Raw genomic sequence first — 22,304 nt, 5'->3', positions numbered from 1 at the left:
CTCCTCAGCACAGGGTCCAGACACTTTCTCTGTGTTAATGGCTTTCCAATCCCAGTGTTCCCAAGGACTCCTCAGCACAGGGTCCAGACACTTTCTCTGTGTTAATGGCTTTCCAATCCCAGTGCTCCCAAGGACTCCTCAGCACAGGGTCCAGACACTTTCTCTGTGTTAATGGCTTTCCAATCCCAGTGCTCCCAAGGACTCCTCAGCACAGGGTCCAGACACTTTTTCTGTGTTAATGGCTTTCCAATCCCAGTGCTCCCAAGGACTCCTCAGCACAGGGTCCAGACACTTTCTCTGTGTTAATGGCTTTCCAATCCCAGTGCTCCCAAGGACTCCTCAGCACAGGGTCCAGACACTTTCTCTGTGTTAATGGCTTTCCAATCCCAGTGCTCCCAAGGACTCTTCAGCACAGGGTCCAGACACCTTCTCTGTGTTAATGGCTTTCCAATCCCAGTGCTCCCAAGCTTCAGATCCACATGGCTGTGCTGCATGGAAGGCTGCAGCCAGACCTGACAGTACCCCAGACCCCTGTGCAACACTGAGCACGCCCCATTTCCCCAAATCTGCTTCAGTTCTGTCCCAGTTTGCTTTTCACACTGTGGTAAACACCATGACCAAAAGCATCTGAGAAAGAAAGGTTTGTCTTATAACTCACAGGTAAGAACCCACCACTGAGGAAATTCGAGAAAGATACCCAAGGCAGGAACCTGAAGCAAAAACCGTGCAAGGATGCTGCTTACTGATCTGGTCTCCATAGCATGCTTAGGGACTTTCTTATATAACCCAAACCACCTGCCCCGGGGTGGCACCTCCTGCAGTGGGCTGGGCCCTCCCCTCCCACATCAATTATTAATCAAGAACACGTCCACAGGCTTGACAATCTAAGGGAAGCAATTCCGCAGCTGAGGTTCTCTCTTCCCCAGTGGCTTGAGGAATGGAGTAACCAAGCTTTTGTTGTGTCGACAGAAAATATCCAGCGCATCCTCCAGGCGGGAATACCGCTCACCCATGGCAGGACTCCAAAGTTGTAGTTCATCTCCCAGAGTCGACTGATCTTCATATTCTGATAATCTAATATCCTTAATTGAACTTGAACTTCCCAGTATGGTGACTGGCCTGACATCCCAGTGTTGGGCACTGCGGACCACCAGACCCTGAGTTTCTTGTAAACAACATCTTTTCCTCTGCTCTGAGCAGCCTGCAACAGGAGATGGCAGGGGAGTGGGTTCTGGTGAGGCCTGCAGCTGAAAGATCCCGAGAGCTGGGGCATGGCCAGAGCACTATACAAGCTGCACCTGAGCACAAAATGTTGGCATTCTGCCTCAAGAATGACTCATGTTCCTGTCTCTGTGTACGTATGTTTAAATCTCCAGGCCCTTGTCCCAAGACTCGCGAACAGACCTGTAGTGGCATGGGCGCTATATCCCAGGACACGGGACTGAGGCAAGAGGAAGACTAGTTAGTGGAGTCCAGCCTGGATCTACCTTGTCTGGGAAAAAGAAAAAAAAGAGGCCAAAATATTTCTCAATTCATCCATTTCTACCCCTCTCTTAACACCCTCACACAGATATACATGCAGGCAAAACACCAAAACACATAAAATAAAAATAAGTTTAAGAGCCCTGCTACTAAAGAACAGAGGAGAAACACATTATTTGGAAGACATCACAATTGTGGCAGACAAGAATCATAATAAAGAAGTTCTGAGGAGAAACTGTATGCACTCAAATATCTTCTCACAAGACATAGATGACAAGAGCAACAACAAAGAAACACTGCAGCAGGCTCTCTTTTGGCCACCAACCACCAACCATGACACGGAGACGTCTTATTAGCTATGAATGCTCGGCCTTGGCTTATGCTTCTTTCACTCTAATAACTTACCTGGTTTCTCTCCATCGATGTTTGCCTCCTACTTTTCTAACAACTTCCATGTCTGGCTGGCGTCTCCCTCTCACGCCTAGATTTCTCCTGTCTGTTTTCTCTGCCCACCAGCCTTGCCTACCCCTCTTTCACCTAGCTATTGGCCAGTCAGCTTTTTATTAGACCAGTCAGGTGACTTAGGCAGGCAAGGCAAAACAACAACACATCTTTTCATAATTAAACAAATGCAGCATAAATAAAAGTAACACATATTTACATAGTTACAGTGATATACCACAGCATAAACCAATATAACACACCTTTATGTACTTAAAGTAATATTCCGCAACATGAACAAACGTAACACACCTTTCCATAGTTAAAGTGATATTCCACAACAACACTGGGGAACTGCAAGAGCACACTCTAACTATGCACTCTAACTATGAGCTCCGCCGTTTCACACAGCAGGGTTTCTGATGCAGAATTGGGTGGACACATCATCACTTCTACACATTCTTAACAAGACTGCCTTGTTTCAACACGAGGAAGCAGCAGGCAAACCAAAACCGAGCAACATTCTTCAGAATTACTGGCCATAAAGGGAAAGACAAACCCTGCTGCAGGAGCCCCACTGGGCACTGGGTGAGTGGCAGCAGCCTTTTGCTGAATGAGTCAAAACGTGGGTGTATTGAAACGAGGAGGAAGATTGTGGATGGATACAGGAAAGAGTAATTCGTTACTGAAATAAAACTTAGGGAAGTTTTACTTGGTGTTAGGCGAGCCCTCTCTAAAGTCTCTATGAGGTCCACAGCTCAACTAAGAATTTAAAAGAAAGTAAATTCCCCCAGCTGATTTCTGGTTTGACATAAGTTATTTATTAATTAAATGCACTACATGGAAATAAATTGGCTATTTCATATCACAGTTGAATCCAAGCATGAGGATATAAGAAAAGAATGACTGAGCTACTTTAGTTTCGGTTATTGTGATAAACAAAAGAACAAAAATCTACTTGGGGTGCAAAGGGGTTTACCTGGCTCACAGTCCAAGAGAAGCCCTGGCAGGTACTTGAAGCAGGCACCAGGCTGCTCTGTGGTAAGGAAATGTGGCGCATTGGACTTAAAGAACCAGGACTACTCACTGGAGCCTCTGTAAATGCCTAGGAAGTTGTTTAAGGTCTTTATAATCAGCATTTCTGACTTTATTACTATAATCTGATTACATCTGCAGAGAATAAAATGTAACAATAAGAAAGTATTTTAATATATAAATGTTGTTTTGGGCCATATATAAGCTTCAACTTAGTTGGATAGAAAAAGATGCTACAAATGTTGTGTCTCATATGGGACAAGCATCTTGCCCTCACTCGATAATGTCCCCTTTGTCCCCTGTTGCTCATTACTGAAGTGAGGAAGAGTAATGCTGGCCTTCCCCGTTCTCTCATACACACCACATCTCCCTACTGAGATCCTCTGGTCCTCAGAGGAGAGCCCTCCCCTCTATGGCTGTCATTAAGCTGGCTCCCAGCAGGCCATGCATGGTTCCGCAGTGACAGCACAACTGTTCAGTCAGGAACACTGTTACATAAGCCTGGGAACGGATGAAGGGCACAGCCACGTGCGCCTACATTTGCTGTGAGAGCAGAGCAAGGTTAAGTAGAGCTTGAGAAAATTACTCTAGGTACTACAATGCTTTTCTAGACCCACCAGTAAACACTGCGAATTTCCTCCCGAAATCCCCACAGCTGTAAAGGAACGGTGCACAGGCCTTTTATTGGTGTGATCAGCTGCGGCAGGCCCTCAGAAGAGAAGGCACCAACTTTAAGGAGTCTTTCTTGTCTAGCAAGCCAAAGAACCTCAAAGACCTAATTCTTTCAAATAATAATCAGGAGAAAATATAGCAAGAGTCCTCTGACCCAGACGGCTCATACCTCAGCTTTAATAACCTGGTGCGTGGACATAAAAGAGTTCAAAGGAAAAACAGGTCCATAGCCTGTTCTAGATTCGTTTCCAATTTGATAAGACCTGAGGCAAGTAATTAATCTGGATGTCTGTGGCCTCCTTTATGAAATGATAGTATCCTCATGGGGTATTTCGAACATAACAATTTAAATATCAAAGCAGTACTAGAATAAAAAAGTAAGGCTATTTAAAATGCAAATCATTGCTAATACAGTCATTACTTAATAAAAATAAATTTCAAAAAGCTTCACATTTACTCAAAAAACTACAGTGTAAAAACACTGCAGGAGCAAAAGAAAAAGGAAAAGATTACATTTTAACGTTTTTACTCTGAGTGTGCACACACATATGTGTGAATACGTCCTAAGTGCAGAGACCCGAGGTCAGCACTCAGTGCCTTCTTCAGTTGATCCCCACTGAGCCTTGAGCTCACAAAATCTGCTATCCCAACTGACCAGCAAGTTCAAGAGACCGTCCTGTATCTGTCTGGTTCCCACTCCATCCTACCCCACAGAGCTAGCTAGGGTTACAGACATGGAACTGCCTAGCTTGAACATGGGAACAAGAACTCCAAACTCAGGTCCTTAAACTGTGCAGCAGACACTTTATGGAACTCAACCATCTCCTTAGCCCCAACTGTTAATTTTAAAATTTCAGAATAGTAAAGCCTTTCTCCACTGAACAAAACAAGTAAATATCAGGTAGGGTAGACTGATTTTCTGTTTGCTGCTATAGTGTGAACGTGTCCCTCAAAGAGCATGTGTACAATACTTAATCCTCAGTGCTACAGGTAAAACACTGGGGTCTTTACAGGGCAATCAGGCTATGAAGGCTACTCACCATGAACAGACTAATATCATTAACTTGACCATGGACTAGTTATGTACAGAGGATGAATTTGGCCTCTTTTCTGTTCCTCCCCTTTTGCCTTTCTACCTTTCTGCCAAGAAAGTTCTCCTCAGATAAAAAGCCCCTCAATCTTGGACTTTCCAGCCTCCAAAGCTGTGAGCCAAATAAATTTCTGGTCATTATACCTGTCTCAGGAATTCTGTTCCAGCAACACAAAAGTGCAGTACGTTAGTCTACTATCCACTTGCTTGCCATGAGAGACTCAGTTTGGTCAAGTTCATCTTTGAGCCTTCACTTCCTTCTAATGCAGTTAAAAATAAATGTGATAACCCCCAGAACACAGCAAGCTGTTAAGAACAATCAGTAATCCAGTGACACTCCTTTAATCCCAACACTTGGGAGGCAGAGGCAGATGACTTTCTGTGAGTTCAAGGCCAGCCTGGTCTATAGCAAGTTATAAAACAGCCAGATTACATAGTGAGATCCTGTCTTGGGGAAGGAAAAAAAAACCCACCATCCAGTGGATACTAATCAACAACATTTTAAGGAAGGAAGGACTCCCTCCTGTCTTGTTATTTATAAGAACACGGATAGGACTAGAAATCACTGGATTAAATAACGCAAGCACAGAAGGCAAGTTCTACATGATCTTACTTACACAAGGAATCTACAAACTTTAACTACAAACTTCCCAAGAGAGCAGGGAAGAACAGGGAGAGCAGGGGAGGGTCAGCAAGTACTGTGTTGTGCTGGAAAGGACCGAAGTTCAGGTGTGCTACTCACAGCAGGGTGACAATGGATGATGGTGTACTGTTTCAGTAAGCTGGTGGAACACACTCTGAATGTCTCACCACGGGGATTCTGTTTGTCCTCGTCCTGTACACCTCATGGATCTATTTCAGAGTCTAGAAAGAGCCTGAATACCTAATATTAATATCTGTTTACGAAAAAAATGTCCCTCTTTTGCCAAAAAAAAAAAAAGATAGCTGGACAAGGTCAGGGCTAGTCTGTAACAGGAAGACCTTAGCACAGTTTCAGTCTGCACAGGCATGAAATCTATGACCCAATCAGGGAAGCTAAATGACCCATTTTTACAAATACAGAGCACATTTCATTTTGCCTTGATTATAATATCGGACCCAAATAAACATCAAATAGATAATTATATGACACTGACATTCAGTTATTAACATAAAAATTAAAGTCAAGCTTATTTTCTTTTTTTTAAAAAAATAGCTATTTTATAATTATGAATAGCAGCATGTGGTCAGTGCAGTCGTCAATGGTCACCATCATCACTTTTGGGGGGAAGCAATAGAATCAATACTCCTTCTGCTATCAGCCAATTCTATGACCCTAGCCATGGAAGCCTGTTATCTCATCTGCAAGACAAGCAAGTCATCTGCCCCCAAGGAAGTTTTGAAGATTAAAACACCAAGCACAGAGGGTTTCTCCAGTAAATGCCTCCTCGTTCATCTCCCTTTATATTTTAAATTTTAATTTCACAAACCTTCCAAACAGTTCATATTATAGGCAGGAAAGAGTTGGTCTCAGTATGAGAGTGACACAATTAGGAGCCACGGCCTGAGCTTTGGCTGCCAGAGAGGCCAAAATAAAAAGACAGATTTTCCCAACTGGGATAATTGTAGCACAAAACAGTATAGTTGGAAATGGTCTGGTAAAAGTGCCAGAACCTAGCCACTCTTCATAACCTTGTTTCCACGAAGAGATGTTTTCCAAATCCTAAATATTTCTCTCATGAATGAGCTTCCAGAATACAACCTTGTCAGTTCAGTAAGCAGGTGTGGAAACGGCTCCAGAATCCAGAGATGAGATGGAGCCTATGTTTCCTTGTCTGCTCCCAGTCAATCAAAGGCAATTAGACAAGATAAACTCAGCCTGTCTCATCAATGGCATGATGCTGTTCAACTATATATTAAGGGTTGCTTTTATGACCTGTAACATGATGTGATTTTGGGGTTTTTTTAAGTCTTGGAGTATTTTTTTCTATTAACAATGTTGATCAAAAATAATCTAAAATAGAAGAGAATATGTAAATGTTTACTTTCCCTGTGCTTCACACTAACATGTACTACATACATTACTGAACTTCACACTAACATGTACTATATACATTACTGAACTTCATATTAACATGTACTACATACATTACTGAACTTCCCATTATCACATAAAAGAAATGACAAGATTATAATGAGTGCCTAACCTAGAAATCATTTGATTTTGTCTTTCTCCTCCCCAAACTATTTGAGGGTTAAAGATCTATCTCCTCTTGGTCAGGGTAAATATATGTTTAATTATTTGTACTATAGATAATCATATTTCCTTGCACTTGAGTACATTTTAAACCTGACTTAAAAGTCTTTTTTCCCCAGTTTTTTTTTTGAGTCATGTGACAATCACAATATTAATGACAACATCGCAAATTCAGAAGAAAACTTTGGTAAGATTACAACAACAATCACTGGAGAATTTGTATTTTGATTTTTAGGTCAGTTTACCATCTTGGGCAAATGAAAGTTAAAGTGTGAGCAAAATATTGATCATGGTCTCCTTATTTCTTGACAGATATCAAAGTAATCCAAGTAAGTAATCATATTTCACTCTGAGCAATTTTTCTTTAAAGTCTTACAAACTGCACTGCAAAAGATTCCTGTAAATAATAAAAGGAGCTTTGTAGCAACTAGGTAACTAGAGCAAGCTTTGACAATGACGCTTGTGGCGGAGTCCAGCATCTTCCTGAGGAGCCCTGACTTCCTTTTCCACTGACTGAGAGCTTAGAGAAGTAATAGCCATTGAATTCTAAAAATCACACCCTACATAAAAACCAAAAATGCAAATTAAAGCCTATCAATTTCGCAAAGCATACAGAGACACCAATGATGTCACAACTCCATGAGGCAGTGGTCTCATGAGGCAATGGGGTATCATTTAGAGCATCAGTGGGGTACCCATCCTGGAAAGCAAACTGGGCATGAATAGTGAGGCTCTTTAAAAAGTCCCACTCTGCCCATTACGAATCGTACTTCTAGGACCCACATCTAAATCCCCATCAGATCATACTGAGATCTAAATATAATATTCAATAAGTATTATTTGTAATATTGAAAAGTCACAAAATTTAATGGTTGGCAGTATGAGAGGGCACACAGAACGGAACATTATATAACAGCATTACTATTTGGTGAACTGAACTATTGTATAGACATTTAAATGACATATTTCAAAGAAATACCTACTGTCTCCAGATTTTAAAAGATACCATGTGTAAAAGGAATGATGAAATTTTACATATGGTATTTCATTTTTGTTACGTTTACTCATTATTATATAATAAATACATATGCTTATGGACAGAAAACTATACAAAGTATTCATGTTTGTAAAGAACATAACAAGTAATTTAAAATTCTTAGTATAACATGGACATCATAACATGTTAACCACACTGAAAACCACAAATGTTCTCCCATTACTCATGGAAAGCTATAGGCATTATTTCATCTGTTGATCAATCTAGGTTATGGGCATTACTTGGTTGTGATTGAAGCTTCTTTCTTTATAGCTGGACATCAAATTCAATGGTTAAGAAGAGGGAGGGGAAGCAGAGAGAGGGAGTGAGAGGAGAGGAGGGAGGTGAACTGTGGTCAGGATGTAAATAAACGAATAAATTTAATTAATTTAAAAAAATGCCTATTCAACATTAAATGAGAAGAAAACTTTGAACTTCTCTGAGCATCTTTATTCATTTTATTTTCTTTTTCATGTGTTTACAGATGCTGATTTTTCCTCAGCTCAGTTTTGTTGAAATCATACTAAATAAAATATTAATTCTATAAAAAAGAGAATATTAAGGAAATAAAAGGAATTTCTTAAAGGACTTTGGATCTTATAACGTGACTAGGTGGCAATCAATTAGCAGCTTTGTCTATCTAGAATTCAAATGGAAATTATACCTTGTGATAATTCAAAATAGACATTTAAAAAATCAATATTTGGATAGAGAAACAGCTCAGTTAAGAGAGCTTGCTGCAATTCCAGAGGCTCTGGGCTCAGCTCCCAGGACACACTCACTCAACCACTTGTAACTCCAGCTCCTGAAGACTGACGTCCTCTCTCATCTCTGTGGGGATCACAGACAGGTGGCATACACACATGCACATATGCATAAAATAAAGGTAAGTTTTTCTTAAGGATCAACCACTTGTCCACAGGAAAGTCAATTTCCTTAGTCCTGCCTTTTTTCTTTTCAATTTACTTCAAAAAATTTGCCAGGTTTAATCATTTAATGGCAAAATATCTACCCTCAGAGATGAATATATTGTAACAGGAAAACCAGACAATAAATGTGGAAGACAAGGTAAGTTCACATGTTGATGCCATGTTAGGCTGTGTTACAGAGTTTAGATTTTATTTATTTTATTATGAAATCATCTCATGCCTTTAAGCATGTAGCACTTACAAACTCAAATACTTGGGAGGTGGGGACAAAACCTCCATCTGAAAATAGGCAGGCAGACAGGCACATGAGCACAGGCACGCATGCACACACACACACACACACACACACACACACATTTAAAACAGCCACCACCCCTTCTCCAGCTCCTATGATTCCCAACAGGTCATAGTTTCAACACTTGTCCCCAGCTAGCAGTACTGTTCCAGGAAAACTGGAGCCTGGCTGATGGACTGGGGCCACCACAGGCAAGTCTTTGAAGGTTCTACTCCAGGCCGCGGCTGGAGCCCACTCTCTCTTCCTGCTTTCTGATCTCCTGTGAAGTGGGAGAAGCCTCCTTCCTTAACATTACTGTCATGTATTTTGGTCAGAGAGACACAAAAGAAACAAACATCCTTTTCCACTCCAGATTTCTAATTTCACATCTATAACTGCTTCTTGTGCAGCCTTCTGGAAGATTTCAATGTGCACAAGAGAACAGATGTGTTTCTTCTGCCACGAATGTCTTTCCGATTCTTTCCACTCATACGCTGGACTTCTTACTAGGTGAGACCAGTGGCCTACCCCATGTTGGGCGCGCACACATGTGCATCATGACTTGAACCCAGGCCCTTGTACCTGCTAGGCAACAACTTTCTCCTGAAGCTACGCCCAGCCTCCTTACACTGGTTTATTTAATGGCTACCATGGTTTACAGTGGTTTATTTCATTATCCTCTTCAATGTGCATCATTACTGTTTTCCATTAGTTTTCCAATTTTGTAACTAATATTGCTGAGCTTTGTTCTTCATGAACACATTTGTGTAGGGGGCACAGAGATCTCTGTGCTCCCAGACACATGCTAGGGGAGCCTGCAGCGTTGGCACACAGAGTTGTTCCTTCAAGAAAAGGAACACAAAACAGTTTTCTGCCCAGAAGGCTGCAGCAGGTGGGCCTTCTAGCCTGGTGACCTCTGTGCAATCTGTGTGGCTTGGAGACCTTCCAGCACCGGACCCCTCCGGACCATTCTTGTAAACTTGTTTTTCTCATCAGTCTGTAGAATCTAGCTTTATCAACAGTGCCACATGTCCTTTACCAGGAGTTTGGATGCAATTATGTCTGAGCAGCATTTAGCTTACTTTGCCCCTCGGAGACGTAGGTATGCTTCGCTGGCACGCAGGACTGAGTTAGTCATCACAAGAACAGTTTTCACCAGACGGTGCCATGTTTAAATAAGTAAGACTCAGGGTCAGACTTTCAAAGTTTGAACCAACAGTGGCTACTGGGCCTTCTTGCCTCCCACAGTCTGTCTCTGCTGCCCATGAAGATCAGAGATCCCTCGCACATTTGGGAGAAAAAGAATGTTGGAGGTGTAACTGTTGAATCCAAACACGTGTGCAATGTCTTCTGTCTTGAGAGAGGGTCCCTGTCAACGATGCAGAACTGCACCGGCTCCCACTGCCTCCAGTGGCAAAGCTGCTGATTCATCTCCCTTATTAACAATGGACATCGGTGGGTTCCTTACAGTTAGATTTTTTTGTTTTTGTTTTTAAATTTATTTAGCTTTATTTTATGTGCATTGGAATGAAAGTGTCAGATCCTCTGGAACTGGACAGGTGTAAGCTGCCATGTGGGTGCTGGGAATTGAACCCGGGTCCTCTGGAAGAGCAACTAGGTGCTCTTAACCACTGGGCCATCCCTCCAGCCCTAAAGTTAGATATTTTATGTTTTAACTTGTGGCATTTGCAAATAAGAGAGCCAAATACATCCCCATGAATTCAATGGATACTACAAATATTTCCTGTATAATTAGATTATTTATAGTCTTTACCCTATATTCTATGAGGGACTTGAAAGAACATTTAATAGTTTATGCAATGTTTTAAGAAAGAAATATGTTTCCTTGTAACATTCATAGAATATTTTAGTTGATTATCAACACCTAAGAAACACCCAACAAAATACTGTAATTCCTGGAAGTATTTCATTTCCTGTGCTTTTACCCACATCTCTCTAAGTCAACTTTAGATTGAAAATACTTATGCTAATATGCTAGGGGAGCTCCTACGTTAATAAGCAAGTTAGAAGCAGCAACTGAAAACGAAGAAATCCTGATCTTTAGCTGACACCTGAGTACCAGCCACCTCATCCAAGCTCTCCTTTAGACCTAGATGAAGACATTCCTAAGAACAAGAACATCGAACCCTAAATCAAACCTGTGTAGAAAGAATAACAACATCGATCTTTCACTGACACATGAGACTCTCTCTTTCCACTTTACAAGTCAGTTTCACAGAACCCTGGAGCAGTCGGTCATGGGCTGGCGGGTAAGAGCTTACCTGGTCTATGTAAAAAGCCGTGCCAGCTCGGATCTCCCGGCGCTGTTTGAGGTCAGTTTCAGTGGTGTCTCTCGACAGGGCAATGTATTCCACCTCTCGTTTGGTCAGTTCCTGTAGAACACAGAGCAAAATTATTCCAGAGCTAAAAATCAAACTATCATCCTACAATTTAGACTATTCAACAAAGTCACTGCCTAGAGAAGAGCATTATAACTATAATTATGAATTGAAAATATTTTGAGTCTTTGAAATTTTTCAATAAATTGGATACCAAAATATACAAATGCCAGGTATAATGGGGCTTGTCTTTAATCTCAGCACTTGAGAGGCAGAGGCAGGTGGATCTCTGTGAATTCAAGGCCAGCCTGGTCTACATAGCAAGTTCTAGGCTAGCCAAGGCTACATAGGAGACAATGTTTTAAAACTTCCCCTCAAAAAAAAAAAACTACACACACATGCACACACATTACATAAGAGCACACATACTTCACATAAATATACACAACACACACGTGTGCTCACACATATACACATACATATGTATACATATATAAATACATTTGCTCACAGACATTGCATACACACAAATGCACCCACTGTGCTCACACACACGTACACACACATCCTTAGAGCTTCATTTTTACTGTACTCCATCCTACTACTTAAGTACCAAGAATCAAAATTGAATCCTGAAAACCTAAATTTATCCTGTTGAATTCTTTTTCAAATATCATGAATAATTATTGGGCAATTTTCCTACAAGTCATAACAAATTTTGTAAGTAATATTTAACTTTTTTAAAGTGTGGTTACAATTCATTTACTCCATTGACCAAGGTTTGGCAACTGAATACAACATTATTGTTCAATACTTTACCAAGTGTGAAACAAAGACTAGACATCAACAGCTGAAGCAGATGGAAAAGAGCAAGAGGAAGAGAAGGAAGAGGAAGCTAAAGGAAAGGGAGAGAAGAAAAACCTGTCTAGTCCCCCAAAACATTATGTGATCAAGGGGGGGCAGAAAGACATCTAGAATATACCATCTCAGAGCAGTTTACCTACTTGGAGAACAATGTTGTCGTAACCTAACAACTGGATGCATTACCCTTGCTCTTACAATGGTGAATTAGGAACAGTGACACTCTCCAATCAAATAAAGGATATAATAAACTTTTACTAATCAAAGAAATTAATTTACTTAAGGATACAGGGAAAAGCTGACAGATCATGTCATTACTGGAGAAGGAGCTTTTCACTCAATGGGATTGTATTTCCTTGCAACTTATCCCTGTTACATTAATGAACAATACTTTATTATCTTTCAGTTCTTTTAAATTTCTTTGTTCCAGATTGCCATAATTTCAAGTTTAACAACAAAGAGACAAACGTTTAAAATAGAGAAAATGCATAATCATAAAGATGTAATAATATCAAATGATATTTTCCTATTCTAGAATACAGTAATTCTCTTCTTTTAGCAGATACTCACTTCTTGCTTCCAGAACACATCACTAATAACATCATGTCTGCTTCTTTAAATGGCTGAACGTAACTCCCTCCCTAAAACCCTTTCATTTACAATGATTGGCAAAACTCTCTCTCTCTCTCTCTCTCTCTCTCTCTCTCTCTCTCTCTCTCTCTCTGTGTGTGTGTGTGTGTGTGTGTGTGTGTGTGTGTGTGTAGACTTGTCAGGCTAACCTAGAACTTTGATTCTCCTGCCTCTGCCTTTTAAGTGCTGGGATAAAAGGTGTGCACCATCATGACCAGCACCTCTTTTTTTTTTTTTTTTTTTTTTTTTTTTGGTTTTTCGAGACAGGGTTTCTCTGTGGTTTTGGAGCCTGTCCTGGAACTAGCTCTTGTAGACCAGGCTGGTCTCGAACTCACAGAGATCCACCTGCCTCTGCCTCCCGAGTGCTGGGATTAAAGGCGTGCGCCACCACCGCCCGGCCCAGCACCTCTTATTATCAAAGAGCACCACAGTTTAATCTTGAACTACTAACCTCAGTCTTGATGGCCTCCTTCATCAGCTAAGCACCAGGCACTACCAGGCACTACTTCATGAAAAAAGGAGGGAACACGCCAGAAGAGGCAGCAGAAGGCAGCTGAATCGTTTTAAATGATCTAAATTCTTCTTTAATATCACAGACAAGTAACAAATTGTCTATCAATTTTTATTAGCTTCAGCAAGCTTGCTCCCAAAATGTTATCCACTCAGGACATTAACAAGTGAAGACTTACATCTGGTGACAACAGTATTCACTGAAGTTTGCAAGGTGGCAGGGCACTATTGAGTTGTCATATATGTTTGGCTACTTCAGATCTATTTTACCACTTGAAATTTGGGGGTAACAGTCATGTGGCTTCACACTTGTAGTCTTACATTGCATTGTTAAACTAAATCCCTATGATATCTTAGCCCTCTCATTCCACATTTCTAAGAATTTCAAAGCCAGGACAAAAACAAAATCTCAATGACATATCATAGTCTTTGAAATGAGTGGAGGAAAGTACCTCATTCTTAAACAAGACCCTTTCGCCTTGTGTGCTCAGGACAATGCTATAGGATCGGACACACCTCACAAACTGACTCTGGGCATGGATAAAAGAGATGAAAGTTATAGGCCAGTGGGGGTTCTGTGTCTGATTTGTCTATTTCACTTTTCTTCTTCCTGCCTCATAAACATTATGAAGTTCTAAAGGAAATTTGGGGCTGGAGAGAGGGCTCAGCAGTTAAGAGAGTTCTGTGCTCATACAGAAGACTGGAGTTTCACAACCTCCTATAATTCCAGCTCCAGGAGACTCTGGTCATGGGGAGCATTCACATGTGTGTCCGTGCACATACATCACACACACAAAAATTTAAATAAAAGATAAACTAAATGTGCCACTGAGATAAAGCATATAAAACAGATTTCAACAACAAAGAAATCAATTCTTCAATTATAAATAACACAAGGAAGTTTTAACAAGAGTTTTTTTACATTCTAAAAAGACATTCAGAACACAACTTCATCTGAGGTGAATCATTCTTGCCTAAATCAGGAGAACAATGCCTATTAATACTGACAGGATAACAGAAAGGCCTTTAAATGTTCCTTTTGGCATTGAGATCTAAAGATTTCAATTCACATAACAGTTTTCAAAGAACTAGCATTATACAAGAGAACAGTGTCAAAGAGGTGAAATGGCGGCTCAAGTCTAACTCCATCATTTCCTAGCTAAAGACTGAGTGAAGACTGAGTGGATCAGCCAATCTTTGTTCATTTGTTTTCTCACCTATAAAAGCAGTATGTAGGCATGACATTAAAAATGTCCTACACCTTGGGTCCCCTCTAAAAACCACACAACTTCAAAACCTCAAAGGAACTGCTTCGTCTTTTAAGTTGTGAGCCTGTGATAAGGAAATATTCCCTGAGTAACCCAGGAGAAAGAGCTGTAGTGTTAGGTTTTACAGTCTCAGGGCTGCTGATTCTATCTGCTCACTACTCACTGCCTCGGTTTAGATTTCTTTCCTTCTGAAAGTGGAAGGCTTTCTAATTACAGAACCAGAAAAAAAAGTGTGTGTGTGTGTGTGTGTGTGTGTGTGTGTGTGTGTATGTACATACATACATCTATATCTATGCAAGCTACTATATATGTGTATATACATCCATATATCTATGCAAGCCTCGGTTCTGAAAGGTCAGTGCACAAGGGCTTCCCAAGTAACTTCTGCTGAGCTCTTTATGAGCTAGTCATCGCTTGATGACAGTGCTTATCCTAGTGCAGCTAATTCTGCTATATTTATAAATTCTTCACTTTCATTTATTTTCTATCCTTTATCAAAGCTAAGACCCTTAGGAAGTGACAAGAATTGATTGCTCACCAAGTACTGCATGGCAACAGAGCGCCGAAGAGGCCCAGGAGGTCCTATGAGAAAGATATCTTGCCCCAACAGATCCTTCTGCATTATCCATCTCAGATGCTGGACTATGGACTGAGCTGGAGATTCTGAAACTTTGAGGAAAATAAAGAAATAAAATTCAAATTTAAGTATAATAGTTTTGCTATATAATTATATAAATCCCCAAATAACATAGCCTATGTATTTAAAATATGCATTTGGATTGAAAGAAAGAAGGAGGGAAGGAAGGAAGGAAGGAAGGAAGGAAGGAAGGAAGGAAATGCTGGCAAAATTTCTGTTTCATATTAAAGTTATTATCAATGCTAAAACAGAAAAAATATCAAACAGACATCAAAGGATCATATGTCCTACATTTCAGACAAGATCGGGCGCGTTCAGGGAGGTATGGCCATGGACTATCCTACATTTCAAAGCACATGAGAACACTGGTAAAATCATCTATAGGTGTCCTTAAAGGAATGAAAGTGCTCTTTATGGACGAGTGAGGAACTGGTATCATTATTTCATCAGTTTCAAAGCCTAACCTTTTTATTCCAAAGGGAGATATGGCCAAATAATTCCAGACAAATAATGATCATTACAGACACAAAAAGCTAGAGTCTGTTTAAATCTAAAGTAGCACTGGTTGGAAGACAGGCAAAGGAATCTATAATTCAAGTCCACTCTCTACACCATTTGGTGCATGCACATTTCCTAAGATATCAGCACATGTCTACTCACAATAGATAGGGCATCAATAACAAACCAAAAGAATAATTCTGTCCAAGTCCAGTTTGGTGAGCTAAAGAGTCTATTGACTTTACTTACTAGAGGATGGGTGTGTGAAGTTACTTACAGGAATGTGAGTGGCCCCACAACACCAGAAACTCCCACTAAACATGGATAATGACTTCCTCCCTGATTTACAGAGAGCTCCACCCCCACACACTTTGTTAGCCTCTCCTCTATACACTCCAGCAGTTGAAGACCACATCATCTGGTAGAATTACACACATATAGGAGAGGAAAACAGAGGGCTGGCTGACACCTCAGGGGAGGGGCTAACGCCCTTCCTGCCTCCTCCTCCTCCTATGAGAGAATGTCATCACGCGGCAGTGTGGGGAGGGTCACTTGTGGATCATCAAAGCTGCTCTAAGTGGTTAGTGGCTTTATGCTCAGGACAGCAACCACAGCCCCATTCTTTTGGGAATAAGATGGCCGCAAACAAAGCGGTTCCAGTCTATTAATTAAGTAAATCATCAACATGTTCAACTTCTACCTAAGCATTTTCTAAAATTATTAAATTGATATAATTAGTTTGTTTGTTCACAGGTAATCACACAATAAGCCAGTGGGTTCATCACTAAATACACAAGGAAAAAATTCTTGCTCTTGTACTTCTAGAAAAGGTTAGACGCTGTGGGGCACACCTTTGATCCCAGCAGTAGGGAGGCAGAGGCAGGAGGATCCCTGTGAGCTTCAGGTCAGCCAGGGCTACATAATGAAACCCAGTAAGAAAAAAGAAAGAAAGAAAAGTAGAAAACCTATAGCAGCAGTGCTCCAAACAACACAGAAGACAGAAGAGTGGCTAAAATACACATACTAGTTAACTGTGTAACAACAGAAACTATCACAAAGGTTGAGGATCCTTAACATGAAAAGAAATGCTCCAAAACGTGAAACTTTATTAGTGCCCAAAGTCACACCACGGTGGAAAATTCCACACTCAAGCTCATGTAACAAGTTACTGTCAAAATGCAAAGGCGCTAAAAATATTGCTTGAAACTATCTTCAAACTGTATGTATATGGGATCTATCAAACATAAATGACCTTCATGCTTGGACCTGGGCCCCAGCACCAAAGGGAGCTTATTATAATACAAGCAGATAATAAAAAAATTATGTGAAATTCATTTAATGGTTATTTCCAACAAGATGCCAAACCTCTAAAGATATGTAATTGAGTGAAAAAATAATCACATTCATGGTATTGATAAAGCTCAATGTATTAGCAAATCATTTCTTTAGAAATACATACATATATAATAAAACGATGCTCAAGAAAGCAAAAACCAAGAAAATGATATTATTGAAGATAACTGAGTCTCTACAAATAGGGACTGCAATGGATCAGCTAGTCTCGGGAATAGCTCAACTTAAGTTTGTTCTTTGCCAGTTCCATACAGGAGTGTGGTGCACTCTGGCTCTCGCCTCCCAAACCTCTTCATCTTCCTCTTCATATCCCCATCCCAACCAATGGCCATCCTCCTACAGGTCCCTTTCCCATATTCATGTCATGCTTTGTTTTGTTCAATGAACCAATGAATTCAACTGGAGCCACACATTTGAGTATAGGTATGGAACTATTCAATTCAGCCAATAAATATTCCCCATCTCCCAGATTCCTTCAGTAGCCAATAGTTCAGCAGGGAAGGCATAATGGCTAGTCTTAGTTACCAACTTGAGTACATATGGAATTAACTAAGACCCAAAACTGGGGCACAACTATGAAGGATTTTTGCTTAATTTGAAGTGGGAAGACCTACCTCTAATCTAGATCTCTGAGGTAGGAAGACACACATTTAATACAGAACTTGAGGCGTACACACGCATCTTTAAAGCAGACCTTTTAAACTGGAAAAACCCACCTCTAATCTGGGCCATCCCTTCTGCTGGAAGCTGATACAAGGACATGGAAGAGGAAGCTTTTGCTCTTTGCACTCGTCTCACTAGCCAGTCCATTCCTTCACAGCCATTGGAGTCTACTCCAGGATTACAGTCTATACTGAAGACCAGCCGAGAAATCCAGCCTCCTGGACTGAGCAACTACAAAATTCTTGGACTTTCTGTTCATAGCCAGCCATTGTTGAACTAACTGAACCACAGACTGTATGTCATTCTAGAAAATTCTCTTTCTCTATATATTGAGAGATTCATTCTATAAGTTCCGTAACTCTAGAGAACCATCACTAATACAGAAAGGGACATACCCCACAAGTCCCTCACAATTCATGACTATTTAATATCCAAGATAGTCAGTCTATCCTGCGCAGGAGACCAATGGCACTCTTGACACTAGGACTCTCGCCACCACTTCATCTGTGCCTGACATTTGTTAGGCACATCTTCTCAGGGACCATGTTTCCTACTTTATTTTTTTCCCCAATAATAGACTTTCTCCCAATAACAGGGCTTAATGTGGGCGCTCACACGTGTGTATCCCCGGCACCTGAGAGGTGAGGCAGAAGGAAGATAAGAGAACAAAACTAGGCTGGCCTCCTTGGTTAATTCCATGCTGCTTAATTTCGGCCAGCAAGAGTGACGGCAGCATCATCACTGTCAAGAATCACCAGAGTCCAAGGGCAAGTGAAGGTGTTGCTGAGATTGTCAGTTGCCTCTATGATCCTCAACACACAAGCATCATGCTGACGTGAAAGATACGCCCACAAGTGCTCACAGGAGTATATGCAAATTCCCAGGGCCCTATTTTCTGGGGTGTGAAACTCTGCTAAAATAGATAACCAATAATGGCTGTAATTCATTTCTTGCCTAACATGTGTCAAATAAAAACACAAATGATTTTCTCCACTGTATCTCATTTAGATCTCACAGCAGGCCTAGGTGGCAGAGGCCATATTATGTAAGACAGATTTGAGCCACATCGTCTGAGTTCAAATCTCAATTCTGATATTTATTAGTTGTGTAACTTTAATCAACTCATTTAAGCTCCCAGTGTCATTTCCCTGACTTTTTAATAAATACAATTGTACTTAGAGTTGTGAAAATTATATTAAGCACACAGATCAAGGGTTTATAAAGTAAATGAATGCTATGCAAGCTCTCACTCCCATTTTGCAAAGAGAAAACCACTGTTTGAGAGGGGCACCATTTGTGTAAGGTTGACTAACGTTGGAGGAGCGCCATTTGTGTAAGGTTGACTAACGTTGGAGAGGAGAGCCATTTGTGTAAGGTTGATGAAAAAGAGCTAATTACACTTAAGTTGTTCAAGTCCAAAGCTTGCATTTCAGATTTCACATCTCACATACCCCACCCCACAGAAGCCTTTATTCTTCTCTCTCTCTCTCTCTCTCTCTCTCTCTCTCTCTCTCTCTCTCTGTGTGTGTGTGTGTGTGTGTGTGTGTGTGCGCACACACACCTGTGAGCATATGTGCCACAGCATACTTGTGGAGGTCAGAGGACAGCTTGCATGAGTGAATTTCTCCTTCCACTGGGTTCTGAGATTCAAACTCAGGTTGCCCAGCTCAGCAGTGGGCACTTTTACCTACTGAGCCATCTTACCAGCTCTCTACAAAAGCTTTTTGACACCTTCAGCATCAAGACTTTCCCTACCACAGGTTTACATCAAATTTAGCATTCGCATTAAATGCTGTTCTGCCCATTAGTCCTGCTTCTATTATTTTTATGACATTAATGATATGTTTCATCCTTTATTAGAATTTGGAAGTCACTGTTATTTCTGTACATTATATTTCCATAAAATCCCCACTCTCCCTGTTCGCATTTTTAGTGCAGCACATTCTTAAAAGCACTTCCACCTTTAATTGGCTGGGGAGCTGCATTACTCTACAGAAGGCAAGCATTATGCGGTGCTGTGTGATGCCTGTGGTGTATTTCACATTAACGCTTCAACCAGCAGTATTTTTAGGACAGCCTCAAGAAAACATGAGTCATACTTAAAAGCATGCCAGAAATAGAACAAGATTTAAGACTGCACATTACGAACATCTGCAAAATAAACTGCCAAGTTGCCATGCATAACATAATATAAACAGGTCCTGTGCATGAGAGAAACCCCTAGCTTTGACTTCAGGCACAAGATGCCACTACCTTCTGGGAGTGTTAAGACAGTATCACGGAGCTTGACCTTACTGTCTAGGCTGTCCTACCCTGTAAAGATAAAACATCTGGGTCACGTTGGCTGCATTTCTAACTAAAGTCTTATCCCATGGCTTTCTACAAATAAAATCATAACTACTTCTGACTATGCTGTCATATTCAAGAACTTCATGCTCTAAACCATGATTTTTCTCCCCATATAGAAGCCAAGTCATCATCGATGTAAAGACTTAAAACTAAAATTAAGCACAGTTCCAATTCCCTCATAATAAATCCTTGAAAACTATTGATTTTTTTTGTATTCTAAGAAACAACATAAAACAGTGAAAACACAAAGCATCTGCAGCCAAACAGTCCTAGTTGGAGTTAATCATCCTTTCCTCAGCGGCCCTGGACAGGCATTTAGTCCATTCTGTGTTTAAGTTTTCTCATTTTCCAAAAAAGTTAATATTTGTCAGCTATGACTACCATGGGCACTACAGCTATGGAAATACCTTGTTTAGTCTTAAGTCTGTCCTCACCGGCAAAGCCCTGTCTCTGCTGTATGCCTGGACAAACATAGTGCAGACTAGGTGTAGGCTATGTGCAGAGTAGGTGCAGGCTAGGTGCAGGCCAGGTGCAGATCAGGTGCAGGCCAGGTGCAGACCAGGTGCAGGCCAGGTGCAGGCCAGGTGCAGATCAGGTGCAGATCTGGTGCAGGCCAGGTGCAGACCAGGTGAAGACCAGGCACACACTAGGTGCAGGCTAGGTGCAGGCCAGGTGCAGGCCAGGTGCAGGCCAGGTGCAGGCCAGGTGCAGGCCAGGTGCAGACCAGGTGAAGACCAGGCACACACTAGGTGCAGGCCAGGTGCAGGCCAGGGGTGCAGATCTGGTGCAGGCCAGGTGCACACTAGCTGCAGGCTAGGTGCAGGCCAGGTGCAGTCTAGGTGCAGGCCAGGTGCAGGCCAGGTTCAGACTAGATGGCCACTCAAATCACCTGCTGGGCCAAGAGTGCACTCTGAAGAAATTAAAGAGAACAGGGCACAGAACTTACCCCCAAGCTAACCCTCAGAGGCTGAGTCAGGGATTTCCCAGGGACATTTCATTTTACTCACCTCAATCACCCCATGAAAATTACACAGATGGTTGCAGAGCCTGGGAGTCAGTTCCCAGCACCCACATGGTGACAGACAACCAACTGTAACTATAGTTCCATGAGATCTGACACTCTTTTCTGACATTCATGGGTACCAGGCATGTATGCAGTACACACAAACATACATTCAGACAAAATATTATTACACATTTACAAAAACATTACTCAGAAGGATCTAAACCCAGGCTACCAGGAGTCTGGTCATTCTCCAATATACTTAGGGGTTGTAAAGAAAGCACAGTAGCCCTCCTCACTGCAAGTGAATACGCTACTAAAATGTCAATCTGTTCCTGGAGGTAATGACAGCAGAGTGAAGACATGGAGGTGGGGGACACAAAGTGATGTGTTCAAAGCCCAAGTCTTCATTATTTGCAACATAGTTTTGTGGACTAAATGGGTAAAACCTAAAATCACTCACACAGCTCTATTTGTGAGGATCTAGTATATGCTGAGCATCAAGAATACAAAGATGAGGATAGTAAAGTAAGGTCCTTCCTTCAAGACGCCAAAGAGAAACAATATGTGTAGAAAACCTCAGTGTGTATAAAGCCCCCGAGGTGAGCTGATGAGTCTTTAGCAAACACGGCTCCAAGCACAACTAGCTGAAAGGGGAACACCGGCATGAGTGTTCAGCCCAGATGAGGTTTTTCTTAAAATGAGAAAAACCCATCAATATAGATTAAGTAAATTACAGCATATCCAATATGAGTAAGTGTCACACTGTGCCTGTGTGTGAGGGGAATGCATAAGCACTAGAATTTACATAGAAATACAAAGAGGAGATATCCCTGGAACTATGAAAATGGCAACAGGGTGAGGATGTGATATACCTATTCTCGATATACCTATTATGTTGTCTTAACATTTTAACCAAATAAGTAAATTATATTAATTTATAATTTATGTTTTAAAGTGAAGCTTTAGGAAATATTTAATATAAGACCATTTTCATA

The 22,304-nt window shown here is 41.0% G+C and overlaps 1 protein-coding gene across 2 annotated transcripts in view; it reads right to left on the bottom strand.

Annotated features, from left to right (window-relative positions):
- Positions 1 to 22,304, bottom strand: part of Vwa8 (von Willebrand factor A domain containing 8) — a 322,040-nt gene that overhangs the window by 265,766 nt on the left and 33,970 nt on the right. For both annotated transcript variants that reach the window (XM_041665254.1, XM_041665244.1), the window contains exons 3-4: positions 15,342 to 15,472; positions 11,478 to 11,588 (exon numbers count right to left, since the gene is read on the bottom strand). In XM_041665254.1, the coding sequence (XP_041521188.1) occupies positions 11,478 to 11,588; positions 15,342 to 15,472 (242 nt within the window). The remainder of the gene's footprint in view (positions 1 to 11,477; positions 11,589 to 15,341; positions 15,473 to 22,304) is intronic.

This window comes from Microtus oregoni, unplaced genomic scaffold, assembly GCF_018167655.1.
Source record: "Microtus oregoni isolate MIOR12 unplaced genomic scaffold, Mior012 000001F_ref0000356, whole genome shotgun sequence".
Taxonomy (NCBI): domain Eukaryota; kingdom Metazoa; phylum Chordata; class Mammalia; order Rodentia; family Cricetidae; genus Microtus; species Microtus oregoni.
The sequence above is the reverse complement of the archived record's forward strand: the minus strand, read 5'-3'. Positions and strand labels throughout refer to the sequence as shown.